The sequence below is a fragment of the Nesoenas mayeri genome, assembly GCF_963082525.1.
Source record: "Nesoenas mayeri genome assembly, chromosome: 3".
NCBI classification, from domain to species: domain Eukaryota; kingdom Metazoa; phylum Chordata; class Aves; order Columbiformes; family Columbidae; genus Nesoenas; species Nesoenas mayeri.
In genome coordinates this window covers 48088172-48115780 of record NC_137544.1, presented here as the reverse complement: position 1 = coordinate 48115780, position 27609 = coordinate 48088172, and the positions used below count along the sequence as shown (strand labels likewise).

Sequence of the window (27609 nt, the reverse complement as noted above, 5' to 3'; positions counted from 1 at the left end):
ATACATACCTCTATGAATAAGACATTGATTGAAGATAACTTCTGTTGTTTTGTATGCGTTTTTATAGAAGAGGCTATTTTATTTTTGACTGATTTGAACTTGTGTAATTCAACATTGAAAAATGCAAAAATCACAGACTACATAGCTTAGAACCACGGAACCACTCTCAATACAGAATTTTCTTATTAAATTCTAGGACTGTGCTAAGTGACAGGTATTTCTATTGAAGCATCTTTCATTTAAGTTTCGAATTTTGCATTCAGAGACATCTGTATAACTTCCACTGAAATCAGAGTTGACACAGACATCTGAAAAAAGTTTGATTTTAAAAACAGAATATATATATATCTCTCTCTAAATATCTCTAGAATTTATAATTTAAATAAGTTTAATCAAATGTAGCACTTTAACAACCTGTATTTAACTAGCTCCAATTTTCTTTTACTGATTACCATTGGCAATTTATCTCACCTAGTGTATATTGTGAGATCATCTTCTGAAGGAACATCTGAAAGATTGACTCCATACACATCTTTTGTTGATTGCACTACATTCTACAACATAAGAAGAAAGATTAAGACTGAAGATCCAGTAACAACATCCAAAGAAAAGCTTGCTTTCAAACAATGAATTCTTTCTACACCTTAAAGTGATTTTAAAAGTGCAGGCAAAGCCAAGTAAGTTTCTTACATACACAGTGGCCTTAGTTTGTGAATGTGTTGTGTGTGTTTGTTTGTTTTTTAAATAAAAATCATTTATTAAAAATGTTCCTCAAGACATTTGTTTCACAGTTAAAGGAAAGGATTCTTGAAAGATAACATCAGATAGAACAACATATTAGGAGAATAAATTATATTTATAGGACGTGTAATGATGCGGGTACTAAACTCTCTTCTGTGTTTAAATTTAATATAGAATAAACCATATTCGTTCAGAACATGCTCCCACATTTACTTTCACATTTTTCTGCTGTCAATTCTGAAATAATTACAAACTTCAGGTTGAACAAAACTATTTTTATATGTTACACAATCATGTCATTCAACTATAACAAGGAGACAATGCACATGCAATTCTTCACTATGTCTAATGATTCAGTGTTAAACTGAGGGGGTTTACTGACAAGACACAGGTGACTGCAAGTAAGTCAGCTATAAAAATAGTTTTCTTTTATTTCAAAAAGATCCAAAGTCAAAGAACTTTGGAAAGAACGTCCTGACCAGAAGTATAAAAGCATTTTATTATTAACTTCTGTGAGATGTGAATAGAAAGGAATCAGCTGTTCACATCCCCTCTCCCTGCCCCCTGTAACGTTACAATATTTCTCTACAGGTACAGATGTAAAATGTACCAAAATTTAAATCCCTCACCAAACATCCAGTCATTCTGGAATAACCATATTTACTCAAGAATGTACCTAAAAATATAAGTTTACAAATATCAACTCTTTTACACACAAAAATCTCCACACTACTCTTTTTCACCCAGACTTCCAATATTGTTGAACAATAATACTAGACATGATGCATTTTCACAAACAGGAAAACAGCAAAGTCAGACTGACACTGTTTCAGGTGCTAGAAAGTTGTCCATTTAGCTAACAGAGACATAAAATGGAATATTTGTAAGCTTAGGCTTTTCAGTGCATTCTTCATTAATTTTTTTTTTTTTAATTAAGCTTAACTTGAGAACAAAATGTACCTGAAACATTTATATAGTTTACCAACTCAAGAAAACAGATGCTTATTTAATCAACTAGACAGATTATCACCTTTTTCAGTCATAGTTGCTTTGTCTCTTGCTACATTATTCACTTTAGCCATCAAGTTTTGAAACCCTCCATTACATGCCTTCTTTTTAAACTTTTTAACTACATGTGTCAAGACAAGTAATTGCTATTGCCAGAAAAATAATTCCAAAACATTTCTTGAGGAGCCTATATTTGATGCTCTGCTTAGCCTAATAATGGGAAAACACCACAAGCTAAATGAAGATCAGCTGATGAACATGTTAAACCCTAATGTCTAAAAGAGTCTTTAAGACTGCTAGTTTTTATGTTTGGTTTCTGAAGAGAAAGTTTCCATAAACATTATGCCCTCAAAAATGTATCTAAGAGAAGCTTTGTACTTTTGAAGAGAATAAACAAACTTACAATGGCAGGCAGACATTAATGATAACCCAAGTTAATTGCTAACATAGCAATTCAGAATAATTGAACAGGTAATCCTTTCCAGCACTGCAATTTTAATAAGCAATGGCACAAATTACCAATACAAATCATGACTAAAATCCGATGCATGAAAACGAAACAGAATAGTTCACCCCACTGTAAGCCATTAAAATTCAATAGTATCTTAAATCATATTTTGTGTTTACATGCATCTCTCATTAAGCATCTTAAAACTAAAAAATATGTATCTTAGGTCTGAGTGTTGAAGTGTGTTCAACACACAGATGGAAAAACTGAAGAGAGGTAACTTGTGCAATGGCAAGAATCAAGAATAAAATTTCAAGTTGGATTCCTGTTGTTAACTCTTAGAAGTAATCTGACTTGCTGGAAAACAGGTATGCTATTATTTAGAGATAATGGAAAATCTTCAGATAAAATATCTTGCATATACAGAAATAAATGCACTTCCACTGGCACAACAATTCATCCAAATTGTCGAAAACTAATATCACATAGTTATTTTATTGAAAATGCTTCACTAAGGTTAGGAAGAAGACAGTCTTGTACAGAGGGCTGAAAGTCCATGATTTCACAACATACAACCCTAGGCCAAAGACTGAATGGAATGAAAATTTGAATTGCAGCAGAAAAAAAATGCAGTTTTATTCTCTGTTACCTATCAGGTAATATATTTTATACCGACTAAGGTCATTAATAGTGAAGTTTCTTCAAAAAGTTATAAAGTGTACAAACACTACAGTATAACCCTTTAAATTAGCTGTGACTTAAACAAACAAAACCCCTCAAAACATCGTAAGTATTTTCCAAATTCATATAGTCTCCATTAGCATATCCATTTGCTAAGACATTTTCAGTGGTACCCAAAATGGATATCTACAGGAAAGGATTTGAGGAAATGTTAGGTAAATTAATAAAATAGATATTTCCATAATACTTCATACAACTGAATATTTTAATTAAATTAGCACCCAAGGGATTCCAACAGAATTGGAGTTATACTAGGAAAAAAGATTAATAGTACACAACTGAGAATACACATTCTTTTCATATGACAGTGCATATCCAATTTCACTATTACCCTGCCATTATCCTCAACCTTAGTGGTAGTAATAGCATAGGACTAATGTGACAAAATTATCATGCTCATTTTTGGAGTTAGTTTAATTTTCTTTCTTTAAAATGTCAGCCATATAATTATGAAACAGCAATTTAAAAAAATTCACATAAATCAGGTCAAAATTTAGTCAGATTGAACATTAATTTGCAGTTACATCCACCTGCAGTTACATTCCAATCTGGAACAGGCTGCCCAGGGGGGTTGTGGAGTCTCCTACTCTGGAGACATTAAAAACCCGCCTGGACACATTCCTGTGTAACATCATCTAGGTGTTCCTGCTCCGGCAGGGGGACTCGACTAGATGATCTTTCGAGGTCCCTTCCAATTCCTAACAGTCTGTGTTTCTGTGAAGCAGCATAATTCGAAAGGAACAGATTTGTAATTGAAAGAGGTGGTGCTTAGGACCTCAGATCAACAGTAAATGTCTTTCAGGAGAGTTTGCTCCAGATTAGCTACCATGGACTAAATGATTAAGTATGTAGACAGACCAGGGACATTCTTGGAGAAGCACCTCCCAGTTTAGTTTCATCCAAAAGGAATCCCATTGGCATGCTCCAAGACCACCTCATGATGTGAGCCAGAGCACTGTAAGGAACAACGATCAGAAGTGCACCACTGCTCTGAATTAACACACTAACATGGATAGATTTTATGCTTTATATTATGGACCACACCTCACCTGCGTACTTCTCAAATGCCATAGGCTTCCAACAGTAATTTTCATTTTTTTTAAACGTTATTTTCTGTTATGTTTCACCACTACACGACAAGAATAAGAGCGAGGTTTTGTAACCAGTTGTGCTAATACCTACACGAAGAAAATACACTGGAGACCTCTTTCACTTAATTTCTCAATGCTTTACTTATGACCGTTCTATAACAGCTACTGTTTTGTTTTGAAGGAAATGTGAATTTTAAGTCCATGATTAGCCTCTTTGCCTTTTGTCTACTACAGTATTTTCTTACCTCTGTGATTTTAGTATTATCTCCTGTATCAGTCACTTTTACTGGAGTTGAACGTTGAGAAACAGGACCTTCATCTTCTTTGTCTGTCCCAGAATCATCTTCAGAACTACTGGACACTGCTTCCTCACTTGGGGGTGGAGGAGCACTAGCAGCTGTTTTGCGCTGCAGCACAGTTTCTTCTCTATTACTTTTGTTCCTGTTACGAAAGACAGTGTCTGTTTATGAAAGAAGCGAGATAATAACAACAAGTATTTAAAATCCCTAATTTTGGTTACAGTCTTACTGGGGAAAATGAGTTCTATCCTCTGGAGCAACTTGTTGCTCATCTTTTGAATTCCTCAACTGATTTACTTTTCTTAAATCTCTTCTTATTCCAGAGCATTTCAAGAGAGCTCAAAGGATTATGTCAGCTTTTCTTTAACACTTCTCTGACTCTTCGTTTAAATCCCTTCCCCAGACTGAATGAATAAAAATGAATAGGAATTCATTGAGACATCATCATGTCACTTTTTCCCCCTTCCTTTTCCATACTTCTTCCCTCCATTTAGTTCTTTAATCAACGGCATTTCTTAATGCAGCACTTATTTCTCACTCTAGAAATTCTAGTCAATATAAAGAGATGTCTTATTTGTAAGAATTCTTTGAGATACAGAATCTATATTTTAGTAGGCTAACACTGAGTTTAACTGTACAAGCTCTGAAGGGTATATGTTACTTTATCCATCAGAAATTGTACCACCCTTAGGTCCTCTACATCTTTTCCTACTGGCCATAGAAGCAAATGTGGCTGCAGTTTCCTCTCAGACACTGTCACCATCTTTCCGATATTCTGAGGGGAAGAGGGCAGGTAATGAATATATTCATAGACAATATATTCATACCTGGAAGGCAGGTAATGAATATATTCAGAGACAAATCAGTTCTGGAAACAGGCAACCAACATCTTGCTGAGGTGACTGTCCATACATACATTGACACTGCATGACTTACCCTGAAGGAAGGCCCTAAAGGAAACCACCAGCATGCTGAGAGGCTTTGACAATGGCACGTGGTTTGGAGAAAACGCTGGTTTGAGTCCTCATCGGCAAAGGCATAGAGGTCACCAGAGCCACTTGAGCTCTAGTGGAGCACACCATCACTGTAACACGGTTCTGCCTTTTGCAAACTCATACAGCAATTTATCCCCATGGTGAATTGGCTAAACTTTATATACTTTAGGTACACATAGAAACAAGTAGGAAAGTTCTTCCAAAGCTTTGTGATCTGAGAGCATATCCCATCCCCAAGGACATTAACATACCAGAAGAATTCTAACAACTGGAACAAACGCCCCAGGGGAAAATCTAACAGAGACAAGTTTAATTTCTGACTCAGCAGAAACTGGCATCTCTTTAGACTGAAATTCACAGAAAGCCATAAAGGCATACTGCATTCTTTCTATAAAAAAATGCAGTTTTCTTCCCTGCTTTTCTAAATGAGGTGAAGGTCACAAGAAAAGCAGTCCTTGCTGAAAGCTGAAGAACGGAGCAAGTAGCAAGACACTGGTAAGGGTGATATCCCCAGCTATTCTTCAAAAGAAGGCCAAGATGTAATTGTCCTAGGGGACCAAAACACTCACAGATGAAAACAGATCACCAAACCCTCTAGAAATGTCATAGTAGATCAAAAGATGATGACAAACATGCAAGGCAAAGATACCATCTCTACCAAGTGCTAAATATGGGAAAGGTGGAAGACTGAAGCCGCTTGTAACCAACTACACAGCCAATGCATGGGACACCTTATCAGCAATGCCCAGGGAGTCCTGGAATGCGACTTTGATCCAGCTGATTCTCTATCTCGTAACAATCCCTAAAAGTCACAGTGAAGAGCTTGCAGCAAAGTGCCTGAGAAATATGTATAACGGTCAAGTCTTTAATGAAATATCTGGACAGAAATTAGTCCAAAATCTGACATTATACTAAAGCAGAAGAATAAAGCTTATCCTCAAATTACCCACAGACTCACAGTTCTTAGCAGAGGTAAACTGTATAACTGTCAAACAGTCTTCCTGCTTATTCCCAGGGAACATCAGTAGCATGAAATCAGGGTCTACTAGTGATAGGCATAGTCAACTCTCAGCATTCATTGACAGCAGGTCTCTTATGGTCAAGTAACAACAGACATTATCAACGAAATAGTCAAATTTTGTAGCTTTTAACAGAGTGGAAAATTTTCAGAAGAACTTATAATGTTGTGACAACACATGTTTAGTCACTATTGGCAAAAGGTTTCTGTAATATGAGGTACCAAAGAGAGAATGAAGTGGTTCAGGAAAACTCCCCCTAGCCCTACTGTGATACAGCAGATCAAACACAACAATGGACTAAGTAAGTATCAAAGCAAGCCCAGGATGCAAAAGCAGCTAAATGAAACATTCATTTGTCCCAATAACTGTTGCTGCATTGTTTTATATAATTTTATCTTAAAATACTTTAAATAAGGTGTTTTATAAAAATCTGAGCTGAAATCGGCATTTAGTTGCTGTTTCTTGGTATGTTCTGTTTATTCAAAATTTATTCAATCTTTGTTAAAATTTCATTATCTCGTCATACTAATGACAACTGTATTCTGTATTGGAGGTGACAAGAATGCATATATTGTTGTTGTTTTTTTAATAATCCCTGTACCTTTATTCTACATAAAATTCTCTCATGAGTTTCACTCAGAGGAGTAGAAGAAAGCAGAAAAGATTAAACAAATCTGAATAAAGCATTCCCAGTGTCAAATAAAAATCTCAAATTAGATATAATTTTAAAAGTGTACAATTCTACAGCAATGATTTTTTTTCATTTCCCCTGTAACAAAGAATATGCTACACAAACACACAGAGTATACATATTTGCATTACAATTCCACTATTATTAAACCAGAACAAGTTTTCATATTTCAGACTTACCCCAACACCGATTTTCCAGTTTCATCAGGTTTACGAACAGTAAATGGACTTGGATCAATCCCCACATTCTTAGGCATAAAATCTCTGGCAAAATAGAAAGGAAAAACTGTTAATGAGCTAAGTTCAACACCTAAAATTTTAACATTTTCTGGAAGAACCACCTCTACCTTTGAATTAAAAAAAAAGTCATTATAGAAAGAAATATCAAATTCTAACTTCAACATTACAAGGCATGTAAATATGACCCCCTAGGTATTTAAAAAGCTTTTAACTACATTATTTAGTCCCATAAACAGTTGCAAACACTACCATTTGCCAAGAAGGCACAAGCCTGCTCCATTCCTGTGCTAAGAAGCCCTGTAACTCAGCCACATTGATTTAAAAATGCTGCCAACACTCGAATTGGGTCAAAAAGCAACATAACACATAATCTGCCTGACGTCTTTAGCCAAAGTGTGATTAAGATTATGCTTAGAATACCCAGCTGATTATTGCCAAATAAACAAATAAATACATCTGGCAAGCTGTGAAAATCTGATGAACTGAAGAAAACAATTGTAAAATGAAAGCAGAGCAATTAGAAAAAAATTGCTTTGAAGGTACTCCCTGTGATCTAATGAGTCCACAGAGAAAACCCCATTTCTCTGTCTTAAAGTGCCCACACGTTTGGCACCGCATAATGGAAAATAATTGGAAGTTTAAACACTATCTTAACAGATCATTTTTTTTTTAGACTAGCACTTCCATTTCAGTATTGTGATTAAGTTTCAGGAAGTTTGCTAAATTTGAAGCTTAAAATAAAAACCACCCCACAAAACCTATCAGGTTACACAAATTTAAACAAATAAATCCAGTGTACATTTAATTCACACCAAATCAACTTCCAGTTAAGGATTCATAGTTCCAAAACACCCCAATATACCGTGTAGAATTGGTCATTGCCAAGCAGAAGGTCTCATCAAAACTGCTCAACTCATATGGCCGAAAAAACTCATTGTGGATATCAATTTCCTCTTCATACTTGTGGAATTTCTTCACTGTCAACTTGCGTCTGTTTTCAGCACATGTCACTGGAGAAAAGAGAAAAAATAATCTTTTTACTAACAGTTACTGACTCTGCAAAAATCTAAACAAACAGAAGCCTGCTTTCCTTTTTCAGGCTTGGGATCTAAACCAGTTTAAAACAATTTGTGATTAAAACTTCTTTTTCAAGATACTCTGTAAGGTAATGAGCAAATATGGTTCCTACCTTCATCAAAAGGAAGAGGTAAATGCTTTAGCACACCTGTGGTCCACCAGTAAGTATAGCTGTACAGGAAAAACAGACACATAATTGATAGAGAAGGTTCAATCTTGTATCCAGTCTAAACATTTGCACATTACAGCTACCCAGACATACAGTGTCAGTTTAGCAATATTTTTTTTATAATTCAAGTGTGGAAGAAAGTAAAGAACTTTCCTTGGATGGAGGACCTCAACAGGGCCCTACCCTGCTACTTTGCTCTCAGACTATGAAACTTAAACACATGAGCTCAACACAGGTGTGGAGGGAAGAAGTGGTTTTGTCCATTAAACAAAATACATTTCAGGTGCCTACCTCTACAGCACTGAAAATTATGGTCCAGTACATATAGAAAGTATTCTCTGTTTCTCTTGTTTTGGTCTTGAACAAAAAAAACCAAACAAACAAACACCACCACCACCAGAAAAACATGCATCACCCTCTACCCTTCTTGTTGTTCAGATCTTAAAATTTAGGAAAAAAGTATGAAGAAATGGAGGTCAATGATAAAATCATAAAATTGTCAAAGCAGCTGACTTCTACACATAGAAATACATTTTGATGTGACAGCTGTGCAAAGTTTGAGAACTGTATGTCAACACAGCTAACAAATAAACAGGGCCTGCTGGAAGCTTATTCAGGATTTTTCAAAAGCAAAGGAAGTCAAGCAACATTCATAAAATAAAGCATGTTTTATCTCTCATTCACATTTACATATTTTTATTTTATCTTCTCAAATATACTTTAATTTCTTCTCTGAATTATTCTGATAGTTCCTTCTGTTTTATTACTTGGGATGAAAACACATTTAACTTCACTGATTTTTATTTCCACTAAGTGTGTATGCACAGTACTGTAAGGGCTGTGATCCGAACAGTAATGTAGTTATCTCCTACTTGTGTCAATGCAGCCATCTGGAGCAGAAGCAAGGGGTGCATCCCATGCCCAGAGACAGGCTCGTTAGTGGGACTTAGGACATGGTGCAGAACAGGCAGGACAAGACATGTCAATGTTATCAGGGAGAGAAGACACCCAAAGGTTTGCTTTGTGAACCAATACACACGCCTGGAAAGAAGGTAGGCAGCATTTGGCTTGGCATATCTCCCCCATGCAGTAAATAATAGAGTAAACCTGCCACTGAACTCTTTTAAGTTGCACTTCAGAAATATAAACGTTAAATTATTCCCCATGACAATGACCTGCAGATGTCCCAGGGAGAAAGGAATGAGTGATGCCTGACAGTCCCATCTCTTCCTGAAGTCCTGTATCAGGCCATGCTAGCAAGCTGTTTTCTCCAGGGCCTTCAGAAACTATGCAAACCTACCCAGTTTTGCTGCTTGCATAAATGATAAGTAATGTGGCAACAGAAAGTCTCCTTTTCCATACTGACTGTCCTTTCATGTGAATCATAAATCGTGTACAAGTCATACATGAAACTCATCATGAAATTTCCTCTTTCTGATGGAGAGGCAAATAGAATATAGGAAAAGCACAGATAGTCAAAAGAAGTTTCAATGACAGGAAATAACATCTTCCTTCTCTTGCTATGTTCTTGATTTTTTAATGAGTTTTCATTATTTCCTTTGTGCCCAAGAATCCAACAGAAGCACTGCACAGACAGGTAGGAAGAAATTATAAAAAGAACTTGTCCAATAAGTTTGGCAGAAGCAAAAAATTACTTGGAAGAGCTTTTTTTACTTCACCATTTACTACATGGAGGTGTCATTTTGTTCACATAAGAAAACATCTTGGTTTTATGTTCTAAGTGCTCAGATGAAATTCTGGCCAGAATGAAAGATAAAACTAATTTACAAGTAAAGGAAGAATGCCAACATTGGTTTTTTTTTAAATGTTCCAGCTCATTTGAGAGCTGTATCTGTGACAAATAAGAGACAGTTGTTCAAAAGGGTAACAGATGAAAGGGAGACTATGACATTAATATATTTGAGATATATCAGCTGAATTAGTTTTTTTACATACAATAATGTTCAGAATGAGTAGGCAATAAAATTAATGTTGCATGTTTCATGTGTGCCTGAAACAGCACTTGGTTGTATGGCTGATACGAGCTAGTCTCAAGAGAAGCCTCAGGAGACAACATGAAAGGATTGAAATTTAGAAACAGTCATATCACATGCCAGCTTCCACAAGGGGTTAATTGAATAAGCAGCCAACAGGGACTGAATACACTGTTTAAACACTTGCCATTTTCCCCAGACAAAAATCTAAATGCAGATATTCAGATCTACCACTTGTGACACAAAGCTTTAAGACTCATTGAATTAACAAACATACAAACAGGGAAATTCCTAAAAGAGATCATTTAGTTAACAAGTCTAGTACTGTACTTATTATTAAAATGGAAAAATACATTTTTTTCTTTACACACAGTATTTACAATCCTTAACGAAATCATTCTACATCACGAAGCACTCTGAAATTACTTCAAAATTTTTAAGCTTTAGCTCTATTTGGAATGCAGATGAAGAGAAATAGTCTTCAAAATAGGCTACACATGGCTGAAAGAAGGTAGATGATCATGCGCTTCTTGGTATGCACAGCTGCAGACTAAGTGATTACACACACGTTATCCTCATAACCTAATCTCAAATACAACACTGATTTAATAAATCTGACCATCAAAATACACCTGTATATTACTAATGAGACAGTGGTAACTGTACCTCAGCAAAATAGTGAAGCACTTCATACCACAGCCTAGAATTTCCTATGACATGGAACTTCTTTCTTCAGTAGAATAGGAAAACATACTAAAGCAAATCCTTTAAAACACCAACATCCAGTATTTTTGGTAATCTCTTGAAGGTTTGTTTTTTTAAGTTTTTGTAAAAACTTATAAAACAGTAAGCAAGTTTTTGACAGGCTGACCTAGTTATTTGATTAACAGGATGCGTTTTTAAAATTTATTAGAGCAATACAAAATAAAAAGAAACAGAAGAGCAAAATACCTTCGCCTGGTCTGTGACAGACTGAGGGTGTTCTTGTGATGCAAATAAAAATCAGTGGGAAGTTCCCAGAGATGAGGTTTTCCTTCTGTAGGCTTGAATACTCCCAGAAAGAGATTGATAGAATCTTGCCTGTCTGCATCTGTTAGACAAGAGGGACACTTAACAACAGGAACATCGCAGAGCTCAAGCCCCTTCAGACATTTGCTTGTTGGTTACGTTTGCTCCTCACAGAGTGTGTATATCCTACGACTTCCACAGGGACCTCTGGGCTTCAGCCACCACAACGAACCTTAATTTAGACCGGACTTTCTGCCACGCTGCAGTGCACGTTGGGCTGGTACCAGTCCTGGCTCTTTCCTTGGCTTCCCTCGCAGAAGCTGAGGCAGAAGCTCTCTCTGCTCACAGGCTTTGCAGAAGATCGATCTCATGCTGCAGCTCAGTCTCCCACCTCTGTGTACACGTGTATGCATGAAACACATGCATGTATTTATGTATGTGTCAGGGAATCTGACATATGATAAGTTTACTGCAGTCTAAATAACGGAAGAATTAATTAAATTAAACAGTATCTACACAATACACAAGTTTCCCACATCACACAGAAATGATGGATTCTTTCAGGTTTTTTAGCCAAACCATAGCCAGTAAAATGATTAAGCTTCATAAGCACCTTTTAATAATTTGCACTTTTTTTCCTGTTGGCTTAAATCATCAATTTCTCTTGCCATGTTCTAAGCATCACCAAACTAAATATAGCAAGTGCTAAAGTCTGTAGATGAAGTGTGGCAAGAAACGTTCACTTTACATCTTTAAAAGCTCTCTTGCTAGCTAGTTGCAGTTACAGATGAGTTACAACACATAAAGAAAAGCTGGAGTCAGGTGAGGGCTTGGAGATGGTGAGCAGTGATAAAGAGAACTTTGCAAGCAGAGTTGTAGGGGCAGAGGAAGGCTTACACGCAAAGGATCTTCAGATATGGGGGAACACATGGAGAACTGAGCTCTGTTTGTGCTCTGAGGAATTAGCATGTGCAAAGCTCTCATCTCCACTCTTGTTTGCACTTCAGTGATCACCAGACAAGGAATAGTTCAGACTAGTTCAACAGATAGTGTTACTTCATTCATGAGTTCTCTCCGCATTTCAAGAAGAGTATTATGAGAATTGAGTGTCTCTTTAACAACAAACTGCATCAAAAAGACTCAGTAAAAAAACAGGCAGAATCCACAAAGTGGTGGTACAGCAGCAAGGACAAAGTTCCTGGCCACCACCAAAGTTTAAGTGAATACCTCTTTCCCCCTAGGATTTGAATGTCTCTTCCCTCTGTGCAACATATAATACCATTTATGGGGAATGAAGACATACAAGCAGCTGACAAATGAAGTGCTACGTAAAAATTCAGTGACAACAGGATTATAGAAAAGTGCAGTATTTTACAGAAGTGTGCATATGTGGAGGTCAATATGTAGAAGTGGGATCTTCAGTATAAAAAACCCACATGGCATAACAGGGCAAAACACGAGGAAAATGGAAAGAAAGGAGAAGCCTCTCGATGTTGCTGGGCTCCCCTCCCCTACTTAGAGGGCCTTTCATCTGGAATATGGCATTTTTCTTCCTTCTATGCCAACTCATACTCCCTCCAGATACTTTCACTGTCTCTTCAGAGCACTATTCCAAAAACAAGAATTTTTTTTACCTTCTTTCTACTTCACTTATAAACACTAACCATTCTACACAGTACTACACAAAGCATATGTATGTCTTTATGGTTTCCAAGTCATATTGTTTCTGCAAAATAGTGGCTCAGTTTAACCAAGGCATAAGGAGAGAACAAGGAGAACAGTGACAATTAAAAAGAAAGGAAAAGCCACAAACAGCAACATGTATTGTTTCTTCCTGATAGGTTACTTAGTTACTGGTTTAAAGAACGTGCTGCACAGACCCCAAGAAAGCTCTCTTCTTTAAGCATAGAAACTGGAGGAGCACTATAGACAACATTAATTAACATGAGCAAACAGGTTAAAATCGGTGGTAATTTCTGAAAGCTAGTGGCAGAGACGAGTCTTTCTTTGTTCATTTACCATTGTTTCACCTGCCAGGAACAGAAGTTATAGTGAAACTGTTCATTAAATAATTGTAAAACAATTGGAGTAAAAAAATTCAGCTAACAAACTATGTCACTACTTACATGACAGATGTTAAAATGAAATAAAACTAAATGAAATTTGTTCTGTGAAAAACAGCTTGAATTTAAACTCATACCAACTTAATTAACGAATTAATTGTCTGAAATGGCCTATGGCAGCAGTTCATTAAAGCATTCTTACCTTTCTTCCACAGCAAATAAAGGACTCAAACTCTTTTGCATCTATTGTTTCAGTTGTGTTTTGATCTCAACAGAAATACTGGACATTTGTTAGAAAATGTCTTTCTTTCTACTGTCTTACTTCTCAACTTGTAATTTATAAGTAAAAAACCATAACACTAAATATTCTTTGTGCGTAAGTCTTCAAGCAGGCACAAACATATTTTATACATATATGTGACTGGGGAAGCAAAGCAGATACTTGAAAGGTGACAATCCTCCCCCCTGCCTTGAGGATCGATCAATTTTATGTCTTAATTTTGAACAAAAATAATGAAAGCTTTTGTCTTTCTTTGAAACACTGGCCAGAGAAAACGGGATATTGAGCTTTTGAAATCAATTTTCTTATTTGGATAGAAAAAAACCTCTCTTTTCAAAAATAAATAAATAAGAATGTGTCAATGCAGTTTGGAGCACGGACAAAACAGCAAACAGGTTTTCTCCCTTCATTGTGAGCACTGAATGTTATAATTGTGTACAAGCAAGCAGAAAGACTGCACTGATTTTTCAAAAGATACTGCAATGTACATGTATACTAGCACATTTTTAAGATCATTTGAGAAAACAGGAACTGAAGGGGCCATTTAACTGAATTAGCCTAAAACAATCTACTGTTCTCAATCTGAGTTTCCAACTGCACTACATGACAAATTACTAAATCATGAGTGATGCAACACAATGGGGACTATAACGTCCCATGACTAAAAGGTTATAGTAATTAAGTTTACTTTCATACAACACTAAAAGGTAGTTTACTATGTCCAGTCCTGTTTGTGGATAAATGGATTATTACAGATTCCAGAAGCTTATTATGCATGTCGCAACTCTAGCACTGAAGTCTGCAACGTCACATTACTTCCTAAAAGGCATAAAAGCTAAAAGAATATTATTTGGAATATTATTTCCTAATGTTAGAATTCAATTAATCAGAATGCCTGCCATAAAGGGCGTTGAAGCAACCCCTAGTTCTTAGCTGAATGATGTTCTTTTCTCTTATATTTGCATATAACCAGGGTACTTCAAGCACTTGACTTCCCAAACTACACTGCACCCTCTACTTTTTTTATCAAATACTACTATTAAAAACATGCATAAAAAGTCATATTTTTTGCCTAAACCTGCAAGATTTTTTTCAAGTTACCATAAAATCAATTGTCCCATATTTTTAGGAGGAAACCTTGGTTTTCTTCTAAGCTTCAGTCACCAAGTCAACCCTGAGAATATTTTTTCAATTCTTCCCTCTTCTATTATATAGGCAACTTATTACAAATGTATAGGCACAGAATATCTATAGAAAAACTAAGCCACATATCATGAAGTAGGGTGAAATGGTATTCAAAGTTATCTTTCTTACAAGTCCAAGTCTCATCTATTGGATCAGTATCTCCAGGCAAGTCACTTAACCAATACATGTCTTTCTTTTTCTCATCTGTACAACTTAATTAGTAAGTGATTATCCTAAGGGCTTTGAGGTCAACAGATGAAATAATTTTCTTAGAAGTGTAAATTATTTTCAGAATCATGTATTTTTTATGACAGACAAACAGAACAAGTGTGGCTAAGTGATTTATTTAGGAGGCACTGTTAGCAGGCCATTTGTAACCTTGTTCTGAATCTGATACACAGCATGACTTCAAGCAAATCACTAAGATTTTTCTTGTCTGTTTACTACTGGTACATAAAATTCATGAGCATTCAAAAAGTTTCTCAGATCAGAAACATAAGGAGGTGCTGGCTCAAGAATTGGCTAGCCCTCAGACTTTTATTTGTATTTTACAGGGTATGTGACGAAGAGTAACAATAATAAGTGCAGTATAGCAAATCAGAATCCTGTTCTAAAAATGCATCCTTTATCTCTGCTTTCTGCAAAATTTTAAGATGTCTCTTAATGTGTCACATTGACAGGCTTGCAGATGCCACCTGAAGAGTGCTGTGCGGTGAACCTTTACATTTCACTGAACCGAATAATTTAAAATTTCATATTAAAAATGCAGTCGATAAAACATTGAATGCTATGTTTCAACAATGTCATCTTCAAACACAAGGTGCATAAAGCACCAAAAATATTTGGCTCAAATGGGATCAGATACCAAAACCCTAAATAAATTGGGGGAATCACAGAATCACAAAATGTTAGGGATTGGAAGGGACCTCAAAAGATCATCTAGTCCAATCCCCCTGCTGGAGCAGGAACACCCAGATGAGGTTACACAGGAATGTGTCCAGGTGGGTTTTGAATGTCTCCAGAGAAGGAGACTCCACAACCCTCTTGGGCAGCAACTTTTATGAGAGTTTCATTTTGCCCATTGACTTCAGTAAATACTAACTTCTGTTTGTGTACTCAGCTACAAGTTTGCCCAGGTGACAAGATGGACTTCTTTCATTAAGTATTCTTCTTTTTGTAATATCTTTTTTCAGAACAAGCTCTTTTATTACTGAAACATATGCATATCCTGACTACCGTTGCAAGCAGACCACATCTCCAAATGTGGATCTAGAACTTTGCTCAAGCTTCCACCTAACCATTTAAGTGGCATAAAAGTGAACACCTTCAGAGAGTTGTTCCATCTGGTACTTATCAGCATAGGTGATACTGCAAGCATGCTTCCTTTTGCTCATAAGAATTGATGAAGCCATAACTTATTGCCATTGCCAAGATGAAGAGACCACATTACTGAAGTAAACAAGCAAGCTCTCCATTTCTCATTTAATTTGGGCAAATATGATACATGAATTACATGAATTATATTCAGAAACAGCACTTTAAATGCTCTCACATTTTCTTACATACACAGAATTGTTACTAACAAGAACAATAGCTTCAGCTAAAGAGACTAGAGATTACTGAAGTGTTTCCAGGCAGTGTCCAACTCACTGTTTTAAAATTCACACAATTTCTAAATTTCTAATTGCAGTCTACTAGAAAAAAAAATGCAATTTCTTTCCTTGGCTATGCAGTTTTTGTGAAAATGAGTAATAGAGGACTGACACAATATGCAGAACATGCACTCAATGTTTGTAATTCTGACATGTCTTAGACTGTCCTTTGATCATTCTTTTAGATCTTTCTCCTAAAAACACTAAGCATTCTTTCCAGTTACTTCGCATAAGGTATGGCTCAGCATTTTTCAATGAGGTTTTTTCTTAGCAGTGTTGTCCAGAACAAAGTAAAAAAAAAAAAAAATCAGTGACCGATACAAGCCAATAAAGGAGTAAGCTTAGATTTTACAACTTTCATTGTGCACCTTACTTTTAAAGTTTAATTTTATCTTTTCTACCACAGATTCAACAGTCAGTAGCTTGTATTCAGGAAAGACAACTACATACATCAGAGTTTGCTTTTTGTTTGAAATCCCCAGGAATATCACACGAGACACTCCACTGGAAGACTTCTATTATACCTGTGTTGAGATTTAGATTTGCCAGTTCCCTTATATTTGCTGAAGCCATTTCATCCATCATTTTAACTCTATATTAAACTCTATAACAGCTACCTGCTTCTCTATTGATGTACAAATGTTACTGACAGTTTCAGTGCTACATGTGTACATTTTCTAAATACTTCTTACATCAGTTCACTAACTTTTATAAAATAAGACTGCTTGCTACAACATGCATTTTCATATGATGTGATATGAAGACTCCATCAAATCAGAATACTCATTGATATTCATCAGATTTTACTAAATTATTTGGAAATTATAGTATAAAGGATCTCTGTCATACAATCATAGTACTGATTATTGAAACATCACACAGAATATGCTTTTCAAATAATGGCTTAAAAGAAAGCACTTAAACTAAATTTACCTGAGAAAGCGTTACTATAGTATCTTGAGAGTGTTTGCATAATATCTTTGGAATGCTGAGTCCATGGAGCTATCTTTCTATATGTTTTTACTCTGTGCACAAGCTGGGAACCTCCATATTGCAGAGAAAGGGTGTCCCCGTGATCCTCATACAATTCTTCAAATAATCTGAAGGAGAAGCAAAATGCGACATCTATCAAATTGCCCAAGAGAGGTTTTAAGAGAAAAAAATAAAAAGTATTACTATAAGAAAGTCTTTCCATTTAACAAGCAGTATATTTTCTTCTCCTAAAAACTTCTGCCAGTTTACAAACACAGCACTTCATTAAAACATTTACTAACTTGCAAACACTGACATTTAAAGCTATGTCTCTGTTCTTTAGTCAGACAAATATGTAGACATTTTTTTCCAATGTAATAACTGCTAAGAAGGATTAAACTAAGATTGTCACTAACTTATATCAGAACGCATTCACGCTACAGACCACGTGCTTCTGTAGATCCAGGGAGAAGATCAATATGTCCTACTAGCCTGCAGGGAGAATACATACCATATAACTTCACAAACTAAAGTATTTTAAATACAATAAATAGGACAGAACATGCCAATATCTCAAGGCTATGTTTTCTGTCAAATCCACTGGGAATAAAGTTAACATAGCCTTCAAAAAATCTCCCTAGTTATGATAATAAATACCATGTATGAAAATCTTCTCTTTGCTGCTTTGGGGTTGGTTGGTTGTTTTTAAACAAGGGGAACGACAGCAATACTGGTCAGCTAAAAGCTAAAAAGCTGGTAGAAGACAACGACTGGCAGGTAAAAGGATGATACCTCTCAGAAATTTCCCAGTCAACCATGGTGGATTGATGAACAGAGTTGCAATGACCCTACATGATAAAGGTTCACAGAAAGCAGACAACTTTAAATTCACTAAGGACGTTGATCCACTTGATTTGGAAAGGACTTGTAGAATTAAATTACCCTTCCACAGCCCCAAAATATTAAGTTTACAGTCAAACAAAGACTAGTCATCTGTAGAGAGAAAAGCTAACTACATGTGACAAAATAAGCTGCTAATGTACACTTTGTCTAGGAACTTCCTCCAAAGGAAAACAATTAGACTGAAGGAATCACTAAGAAACACAGCTTGCAGAAACAGTCCTGTGCAAAGTCATTAAGATTAATCTTGCTAGATGCAAAACTGGACTGTTCCAAGACGCATGGTTTCCTTATCCTTCAGGACAGTCAACCAAAATAAAACACTGACTTCAGAAATCCAGTTCAATAGAAATTCTGGATTGCAGCCAGTGAGACCATGTAAGAAAAATCAGAATTATAAGGACAGTCAAAGAATGTGATTTTTTAAAAGTTAGGTTTTCAGACACATTAGCTAAATTAAGGAAGACAGACTGCTACAGATTACCTTCTTTGGCCAGGTAGAAGAATGTACGTTAAGGGGCAGAGTACGCAGGGAGCAGATACTCAATGTGAGACAATGCAGGGAACAAGGATGGAAGCGGTTCAAGTGAAAGACTGCACAATGGAGAGACAATACAGCACATGCCTGTCTCTAGAACTCGTTGCATTATAGAGCAGGATTTTTTAGTTGTTTTGAATACAGTAATTCAGAAATAAGTCTTAACAGATGACAAAATCAGTTTCAGACAGGCATACATCTAGTGCAATGGAGAAGAAAAAAAACAGTCAAATGTGGCTAGATAAAAGTAATCTTTTTACCAGGCTAATAGGCACATTTCAGAGATATGAGAAATGAGGTATCGGGAAAGCCAGACACGAAGTAACGACTATAATCTTAAGAGATGATGGTAAGAGAGAGAAATTTGTGTGGTTGGGGCACAGAAAGGAAACAAGAGAGAGAAGATAGACAGGGAACTCGGGACATGAGTAAAGGGGAGCGGAGATGGAGTACTTTGTCTTTTCTGAAACACGAGTTACATCTTCATGTTCTAAAACTAATAAGTCACTAGGTCAAACCCAGCAATGAAGCCATAACTTTCACAGTCACAACAACAGCTATAAGGAATAAAACCACATCATCTCAAGGACTCTTACACTAATTTCTGAAGCATATTCACAAGTTAAGTAGCTTAGTTTCCCCTGACCCCCAGAGCATTTCAATTTAAATGCTGAGTTTTCTTAAATGGTTTGAGGATGCTTGAAAAAGTATTGCTGATACTTGATCTGAGAGAACAACTTTGCTGAAAACTTTTCTTCAATAAATCAAAAAGCACAGATTTTTTCCAAAGGAAAAGTAAGAAAGATCAAGGTAAGATGTACTTCAATACAAATATCAGTTTGTCATTCTCCATAAAAGCATGTACTTATCTCAGTTCTCATTTTTTGTTTGCATTTTGAGTCAAGCAAGTGAAGTAAGTGTGAAAGACTAGTGTGCTTTTTTTTGTTACATTTATTTAAAAGGGAAACTCTTTGGTTTAAGCTTATGCATATAAAGAGAATGAAGTGAAGCAGTTAGCTTCTAAGAAGCCTGATTAACATACTCTTCCAGAAGAGCAAATTTTCAGCACATCTGGCCTTTCTCAAGAAAATTTCAAGTATGGATGATTTTTTTGAACTTGCATAAATAAACATTATTAAATCATTCTAAAAGAAAGAATTGTGCTCTTTTTCTATATAGGCACACTTTTCCTAAATCTTGATATTTCATTAAAAACCAAAACCACGACACAACTTATTTATTTATCTTACCTAACAGCATCCGTATCAAATTGTAAATTGGGTTTATCAATCAATCCCAATGAATAGAGCTGGTATGCCAAAGCACATTTTCCCACCATAAACTGGGCTGTGTTAGTGCGATCCAAACAGTCCACACAATTGGTTCGGAGAACTCCGGTCTGGTAAAGCAAACCAAATAAGAGACTTTTGTTAAGTAACAAATTACTACACTCATGATTATTACTTTTTTCCCCACTATCTCAAGATTTGTCAAATCTCAAATACTGAATTTTTTGTCAGTTCACAAAAATTTGTGAACTGCAACTCTAGCAAGCTATTATACATTATACTGCTGTAAGGCCTACTTTCAAAATATTCTTGCTTCTATCATCACAGAAAGCGTATTTCTCCTTCAACTTACAAACAGCTCTAAAGATTTACCTTAAAAAGAAAGGCTGTGTTATTTCACTGAAGAAGGTACTTATTTTGGTACTTATTTTCAAGCATGCTGTAACTACTGCAAATAATAAAGCACACTTTCAGCCTGCTGTGGTTCTACAGTGATGGTGCTTCTATATAAGCTTTCCCTTCTATATAAGCTTTTCCCATGGAGAAACACACATTAACATTTTGTTGAAGGTCGCAGTCAGGCACATATTCTTTTATGCTGCTCACATCACCATTCTTCAGTTCCATAATGCACATAGACATTTCTTTTATAATATGAACAGCTGCAAGAAACATTTTAATATAACAGCATGGGTGACTCTTCTGCTCAAATATATATGGCAACATACAAGTCAGCCAGCTAAACTTTTATTATCTTAATAAAGAAGCACTTTTTGGGTGTGACTCTCAAGATATCTATTCCAAGATAAGATGAACCATAATCCAAATGCTTACATAGTATGCCTGTGGTGACTACCTTGAATGATTAAGTTGAAAGACAGATAAAATAATCATAGCCTTAAGAGAGATAAATCCATAAGACCAACATTCAAAAAAATCTAACTAGCATTGATCTGTTTTAAAATAAAACACATCAAGTTCTATCTACTCCGTTGTTTATCTACCCTCAACAAACATATCCTAGTGATGAGAGAGTATAGGAATGGTCTTAAGACCATTAAAAGTACAGCCTGTGGTCAGGATATACAATCATAATATTCAGGTGTAAGTCTGTTCCTGTATAGTTTAGTCAGCACTTTTATGACCTTAAAGAAACCAGTGTTGCCAGCTGTATTTTATTTCAGAGGTGGAAATTATAGCCATGTACAGAATATTCAGCAGTGGTGAAAATGCTTTTAATAACCCATTTTCATGTATATGAATATGCCACCAGTCTTGTTTGCCCTTACCTCTCCAATCTAACATTGTATTATGCAGTTTGCTAAAATGCTTCTGCTGTTAGCTGTAGCATTACCAGTGCTGCTACAGACTAAGCAGTAATGGAAACTAGTTTAAAATATGAGTCTTTCTTAGACTGCCTCCAGCAAAAATATAATTCCAACAGCATAAGCTTTTGTGATACCACCCAAGAACTTTATTTCCCAACTGGGTTTTCTAGGACGGACCTCTATAATGCTTTTTACTAAAAACATGAATTTAAGAGCAATCTGTGAATCACCAATTGGGTATTTCAGTGAAATGGTTCACTGGTGCTTTAAAAATGCTGATCTATGTCTCTATAACTATGAATTAATGAAGAATATTATCTTAGTACCTGCAAGCGTCCAGTGGAAACAACACAACCTCCCAGTTCATTCCACCTGAAAAAGACACCAAACAGAATGACTTACACATAATTAAAAAAACCCCAGATCATACCATGTATTGGTCTTCTCAGTGAAAAAAGGTGACAATTAAAAACCTGCCACAAAGCAAAATTGATATCCCTGAACAGCAGAAAGCATTGAAAGCTTCAAAGAGTAGTAAGGTTTTGTATGTAAACTGCATTGCAAAAAAATCTAGCCTTAAAGTAGAAATATTCCAAAGCCACAGAAAATATTTCCTTTGCTTCCTATAAAACAGAGTGTGAGTGACACCAGGCTTGCTAGATTGGGTCTTTAGTGCACAAAAATTGCAGTAGGTACAATGCCAACAACTGGAAGAGGCACAACATACCCCGCAGCACAAGCTGGTTGATTTAAATCTCTCCCTCATGCTGATTCTAGGCATATGGGCTGTTTATCCTCTAGGTTTTGCAACTGTATACAGGCCTTAGTGTACACAGAGGCAGAGAACATGAGTCAGAAATTAATGACATTTTGAGGTAGAGGAGCAGTTGTGTTCAGCACAAGCAACCCCCAAACTACTGAATATTTACAAGTTAACAGGGTTACCTAGTCTGACCGGAGCACTGCTACGGCAAGCCTATGAACTGCTTTTGCGACTCACCAGACTGTCTGTACAGAACACAGCATTACATGGATGTATTGACGATGCATTGATCTTGTTCATGCCAGTCTGCAGCCACCCCATTTACTGCATTGCACAGCAGAGAAAAGCTCTGAGAGTCCATGAGAGCTTTAGTTCAGACTGTTTCTAAATGAAGTAAGGCTAAAAAAGCAAGAATGCTCTTAAGGTAAAACATGAATGCTCATTCGGGTAGTGATGAATTAGAACCCTAACATGAAAACCTGAATCAAAAATATATAGAACTTTTAACTTGGAAGTTATTTTACTCCTGGATTTTCAAGGACTTGAGAGAATTCAGCTGATTAAATCACTGTGCTTCTGCAGCAGTCTAAGCAAACACAGCTTCTATTTAAAAAAAAAAGTTTAAAATTTTGTATGTATGAATACCACAAAATCAGTCAGAAAACACTTGACTCATTAACACTTAGATGATACGTATTTTATTACTATGCCTCAAAACAAGTCACTTATTAAATTCCAAATGTTGTTTGCTTTGTAAATTTAACAAAGTGGTAAATTGAACTCCTAAATTTAGGATTCTTTTGGTTAAAGTGAAAAAAAATTGCAAACCTCTATATGAACACACATGACACAGATTACAACTTACAAATATTTTTTTTAAAATCAGAATTCATTATAAGTAGAACAACAGCCACATAATTAAACTCTCTATAAATTTTTCAGAGTTTTAGCGTTTCTTAGCATGTGCCTCTGACTGCAATCCTCTTAGCTATAACTTAATAACAATTGATATTATTTCATAGTAATTGAAGCCTTAAAATAAGAAATAATGTAATGGGCACAGACATTCCAGATGGTTCTCCAAGCAATAGATGTTATTAATTATGCATCAATTAAATGATACGTACTTTTCATCTGGTCGCAAGATACTGCAGTAGGAGTCAGGTCGATTTACAAAAAATCCAGTTTTCTTTACTACACTTTCTGCAATCACATTCAGTCTATCAAGGACATTGCAAAGTTTGCTGAGGAGAGAAAACAGACAGTCACGACATATGAACCTGGCAGTGTTCAAGAAGAGACTGGACAACAACACTCTCAGACACATGGTGTAAACTGTGGGGTTGTCCTGTGCAGGGACACAGGTTGGACTCATTGATCCTTGTGGGTCCCTTCCAACTCAGGACATTCTCTGATTCCACTAATACTAAAACAAACAAACAAACAAACAAACAAACAAAACAAACAAACAAAACAATAAAACCTGCTTGGAACGCCTGGAAATTATTTAAAGGAAAACTCACATCACAGCTTTATTTATCTAACAGTAAGTAGGTCTGCAGTTTTCTTAGATTTTACAGACTTAGAAATCAGACACTGATCGTATCTGAGCAATTTCGTTTACTTATTATAATAATAAAACATATTACATAAAGTAGAAGTGGAAGACTTCAAAAATCTAAAACTCCTTGACTTTAACATCACACTAATTTTCCTCTAACAAACTGTCCGTGATACAAAAAAACAGAATGAGGCAGAAAGGATATATGATATATGATATATGATATATATGATATATTCCACTTAAATTTGAGAAAAAACTTCTTCTCAGTAAGGGTGACAGAGCACTGGAACAGGCTGCCCAGGGGGGTTGTGGAGTCTCCTTCTCTGGAGACATTCAAGACCCACCTGGACATGTTCCTGTGCGACCTCACCTAGGCATTCCTGCTCCAGCAGGGGGATTGGACTAGATGATCTTTTGAGGTCCCTTCCAATCCCAAACATACTGTGATACTGTGATACTGTGATGATTATGCTAAACCATATTCCCTCATTTTGTTTGCAAGGTGCTATATTTTTTAGTAACATTTGTTTCCATGTGTGGCCTTCACAATCTCCTGCACCTTCAGCTCAGATGAGGGTAACCATGTGTTCATTGTTGGGGATTTTAACTTCTTTTTACTCCTAATTTTATTTTCAAAGTTTTTATTACAGTGTTTACATTTCAAGTAACAAAAAACAATGATCTCTTTTTTAAAGGCTGCTTACACTGAGATGGAAGCAATATTTTGGAATGTTTCCACCAGTACTACTTTTCCAGGAAACTTCAAAGCCACATGTTGAAGGAAAAATGTTCTCAGCATTCCTGAAACTGTCAGTTCTTTAAGCAGACATATACATTACCTTCTATTCTTAAGTACCTCTGGCTTGCATAAAGAATTAATCTTGTTCAAGCCCCCAGGTACTTTTTATATCTGTACTAGGCTGGATATGTATACAAATATACACCCAGCTTAAAGCTACAAGGGGAATCTTTTGATCCCCTAGTCTAATTTCTCACATAGGATAGGTCATTAAGCTTCATCAGCATAATTCCATTTAAAACCCAAGAACTTGCATCTAGCATATCCTCTGAAAGGAAATCTAGCCTTATTTTGAGATTTGACATTTAGGCATAACACAAACAATTGAATATATACCTAACGGTACACAATGCTATTTTAGAATAAAAATGTAGTGTGAAACCACATCAAGCTTTAAAGTAACAGTTTCATACATACACGACCAACCATGTCAACCACTTGTCATCTCAAAAAATGAATAAGACTTGTTTTCCAAAGCTTTTTTCATATAATTTTATCAAATAATAATTATATTCCTGTCCTTTGAACTATAGCAGTTTCTCCATTGTTTTGCTCAGACTGATGTAGTAACAGATACCTGAAAACTGATGCAACAACTCCTGTCATTCTTCTAGAATTTTTTGCATTATAAGATACATTTGACATATGCAGGTCAGAGAACTTTACAACCCAGCTGTGTGTTACTTAGGAATAGCAATCCACACCTATAGATTTCAAATGTTTATGTCTCGTAAATATTTATACATTTAGGAAAACATTTATCCTTTTCACATGATACTAGTACAGCATTCTGTTGTCCAAAATTACAGAATAAGAAGTTATAGAATATATTTGCCTTTCTAAGAGACATGCTTCTAATAATTCAAATGTTTCATAACATTTAAATTAATGTCCTAATTTCCTTCTGGAAGAGGAAATGGGAAAGACTGATGGATATGAAACCCCTTGTTTTCCAAAACTGTGTAACTCAAATAAATTCAAATGACTGAATTGGAACATCCCCAAAAAGCAGAGTTTTGATGAATTCAGAATAAAGATGGAATGTTGATGGCATTTTGGTGGCTTTTCTCTAAAATTTTCCTTTGCAGAGAATTTCCAACTGTTCAGGTTTTGCTCTACTTCATTTAAAATAAACAAACAAACAAATGAACCAGAAAGCATTAAAAATCTTTCAAAAAGCTGAGGTTTTATTCTGTGCAAAGATTGTAACAGAATTTTCCCATCGTTCCTAAGCTACATTCAACTGAAAAGAGAGACACTCAGTAGCATACAGTTATTTGTGTTGTGGCTAAGGGCAATAGTACAAAGGAGGATCTTTTCTACCTTTTTGTGTATTTGGCCATATCCCAGGGTATATATATAATTGCATGCTCTGGAGGTAAAAACTGGTTGAGATATGTCACAGCAGCAACAAGTTCTTCACTAAGAATCCTTTCATGCTTTCTTTTTTCACGTTCCTTTACCAAGAAGAAAAAGAAGTTAACGTTACAAGTTTCATTAACAAACGCATGTAACCTGTATACATACACACGTATGTATATAAAACAGAAATTAAAAGTGGAAGCTGTAATAACAGTGGGCACTTCTTCAAAACTAGTACAGTTAAATTAAGAACACAAGAGACAGAAAAATCTAAATGTTCTGGGCTTTAAACAATTGATCTGTATTAGTAGTACAAGTCACCCATCTCAACTCTACATAATAATTTTCTGAAAAATTGAGCCCTATAAGAGCAAAGAAAAGCACACAGAAACAAAAGTGGTTATATGGAGGAAATGGTCAAAGACAAAAGAGAAAGAAAAAGGCAGAAAGGAAAGTGTCCCATTCAGTTCTGGGGTACAAGAGGACCCAGGCAAATTCTTCTCCATTACTGACAGGAGATGGGGGACAACAGCTCCTATCTTCCAGGCTTGCAATATTTTTAAAAAATTAGAATTATCTTGCCATACTCTGACTGTACCATATGTTTTGGCACTCTATATGTTCTTTGCTCTCAGCTTCATCCAAACTAAAACCTATACTGAGCTTATGCTATAGAAACTTCTTTTAATATATAATAGCAGTCAGAAATAAACCCAAGGGAAGACTAATACATTAATTGCTAGTTAACAGGTTTCTAGGATAGACGGATAAAGGAGAACATAGACATATGTTTCATTAACATTTAAGAAATCATATTTTAAAAGTACTGGAGATAGAAACATTCAGCATTTATGTAAAAGCAATGGCAACATCCAAAAAAAAGGTGTTCAGGTGTGGGGGCTTTTCTCCCTGATGCCTTTATTTTTGAAAGCAGTACATAAAGTAATAAAGGAACATGAATTTTAGCATCTTATTATTGAGCATCTACAGAGATGGAAAGAAAGAGATACATTTTCAGCCACTGTATCAAAAGCCCTGTGAATAAAAACATATGATGATTCACACAGAAAGGTCATATGAGCCTTGACTCACATTGTAACAATGGCTTTTCAAAGCTATGTCCGTCTGCAATAGACAAAATAATTTTCTTGTCAACAAATGCTATCCTAAGTTGATTCTATAGACTACTGGAGAGTCTTAAAAGCACTCCTACACAGGAAAGCTTCTAGAAATAGAAAATAGGTTACCTACTTGCCATTTACTACAACTTAAGAGTTTTAAAAGCCTTTCTTTTGTATTTTCCCTATTTTTTTATACTAGTAACAGATTCTATATGCATATAAAAGATTGTTTTTTCTATTGAATACAGTTCTACAATATGCTAAACTAAATAT

At 35.7% G+C, this 27609-nt stretch overlaps 1 protein-coding gene across 1 annotated transcript in view; it reads right to left on the bottom strand.

Moving 5' to 3' along the window:
• The window catches only part of FIG4 (FIG4 phosphoinositide 5-phosphatase), a 67482-nt gene that overhangs the window by 17271 nt on the left and 22602 nt on the right, over positions 1-27609 (bottom strand). Inside the window, exons 11-21 of the mRNA XM_080342451.1 lie at positions 26177-26310; positions 23618-23734; positions 22054-22099; positions 20361-20509; positions 17634-17800; positions 11464-11602; positions 8462-8520; positions 8135-8282; positions 7213-7296; positions 4275-4470; positions 472-554 (exon numbers count right to left, since the gene is read on the bottom strand). Coding sequence (XP_080198577.1) covers positions 472-554; positions 4275-4470; positions 7213-7296; positions 8135-8282; positions 8462-8520; positions 11464-11602; positions 17634-17800; positions 20361-20509; positions 22054-22099; positions 23618-23734; positions 26177-26310 — 1322 coding nt within the window. The remainder of the gene's footprint in view (positions 1-471; positions 555-4274; positions 4471-7212; positions 7297-8134; positions 8283-8461; positions 8521-11463; positions 11603-17633; positions 17801-20360; positions 20510-22053; positions 22100-23617; positions 23735-26176; positions 26311-27609) is intronic.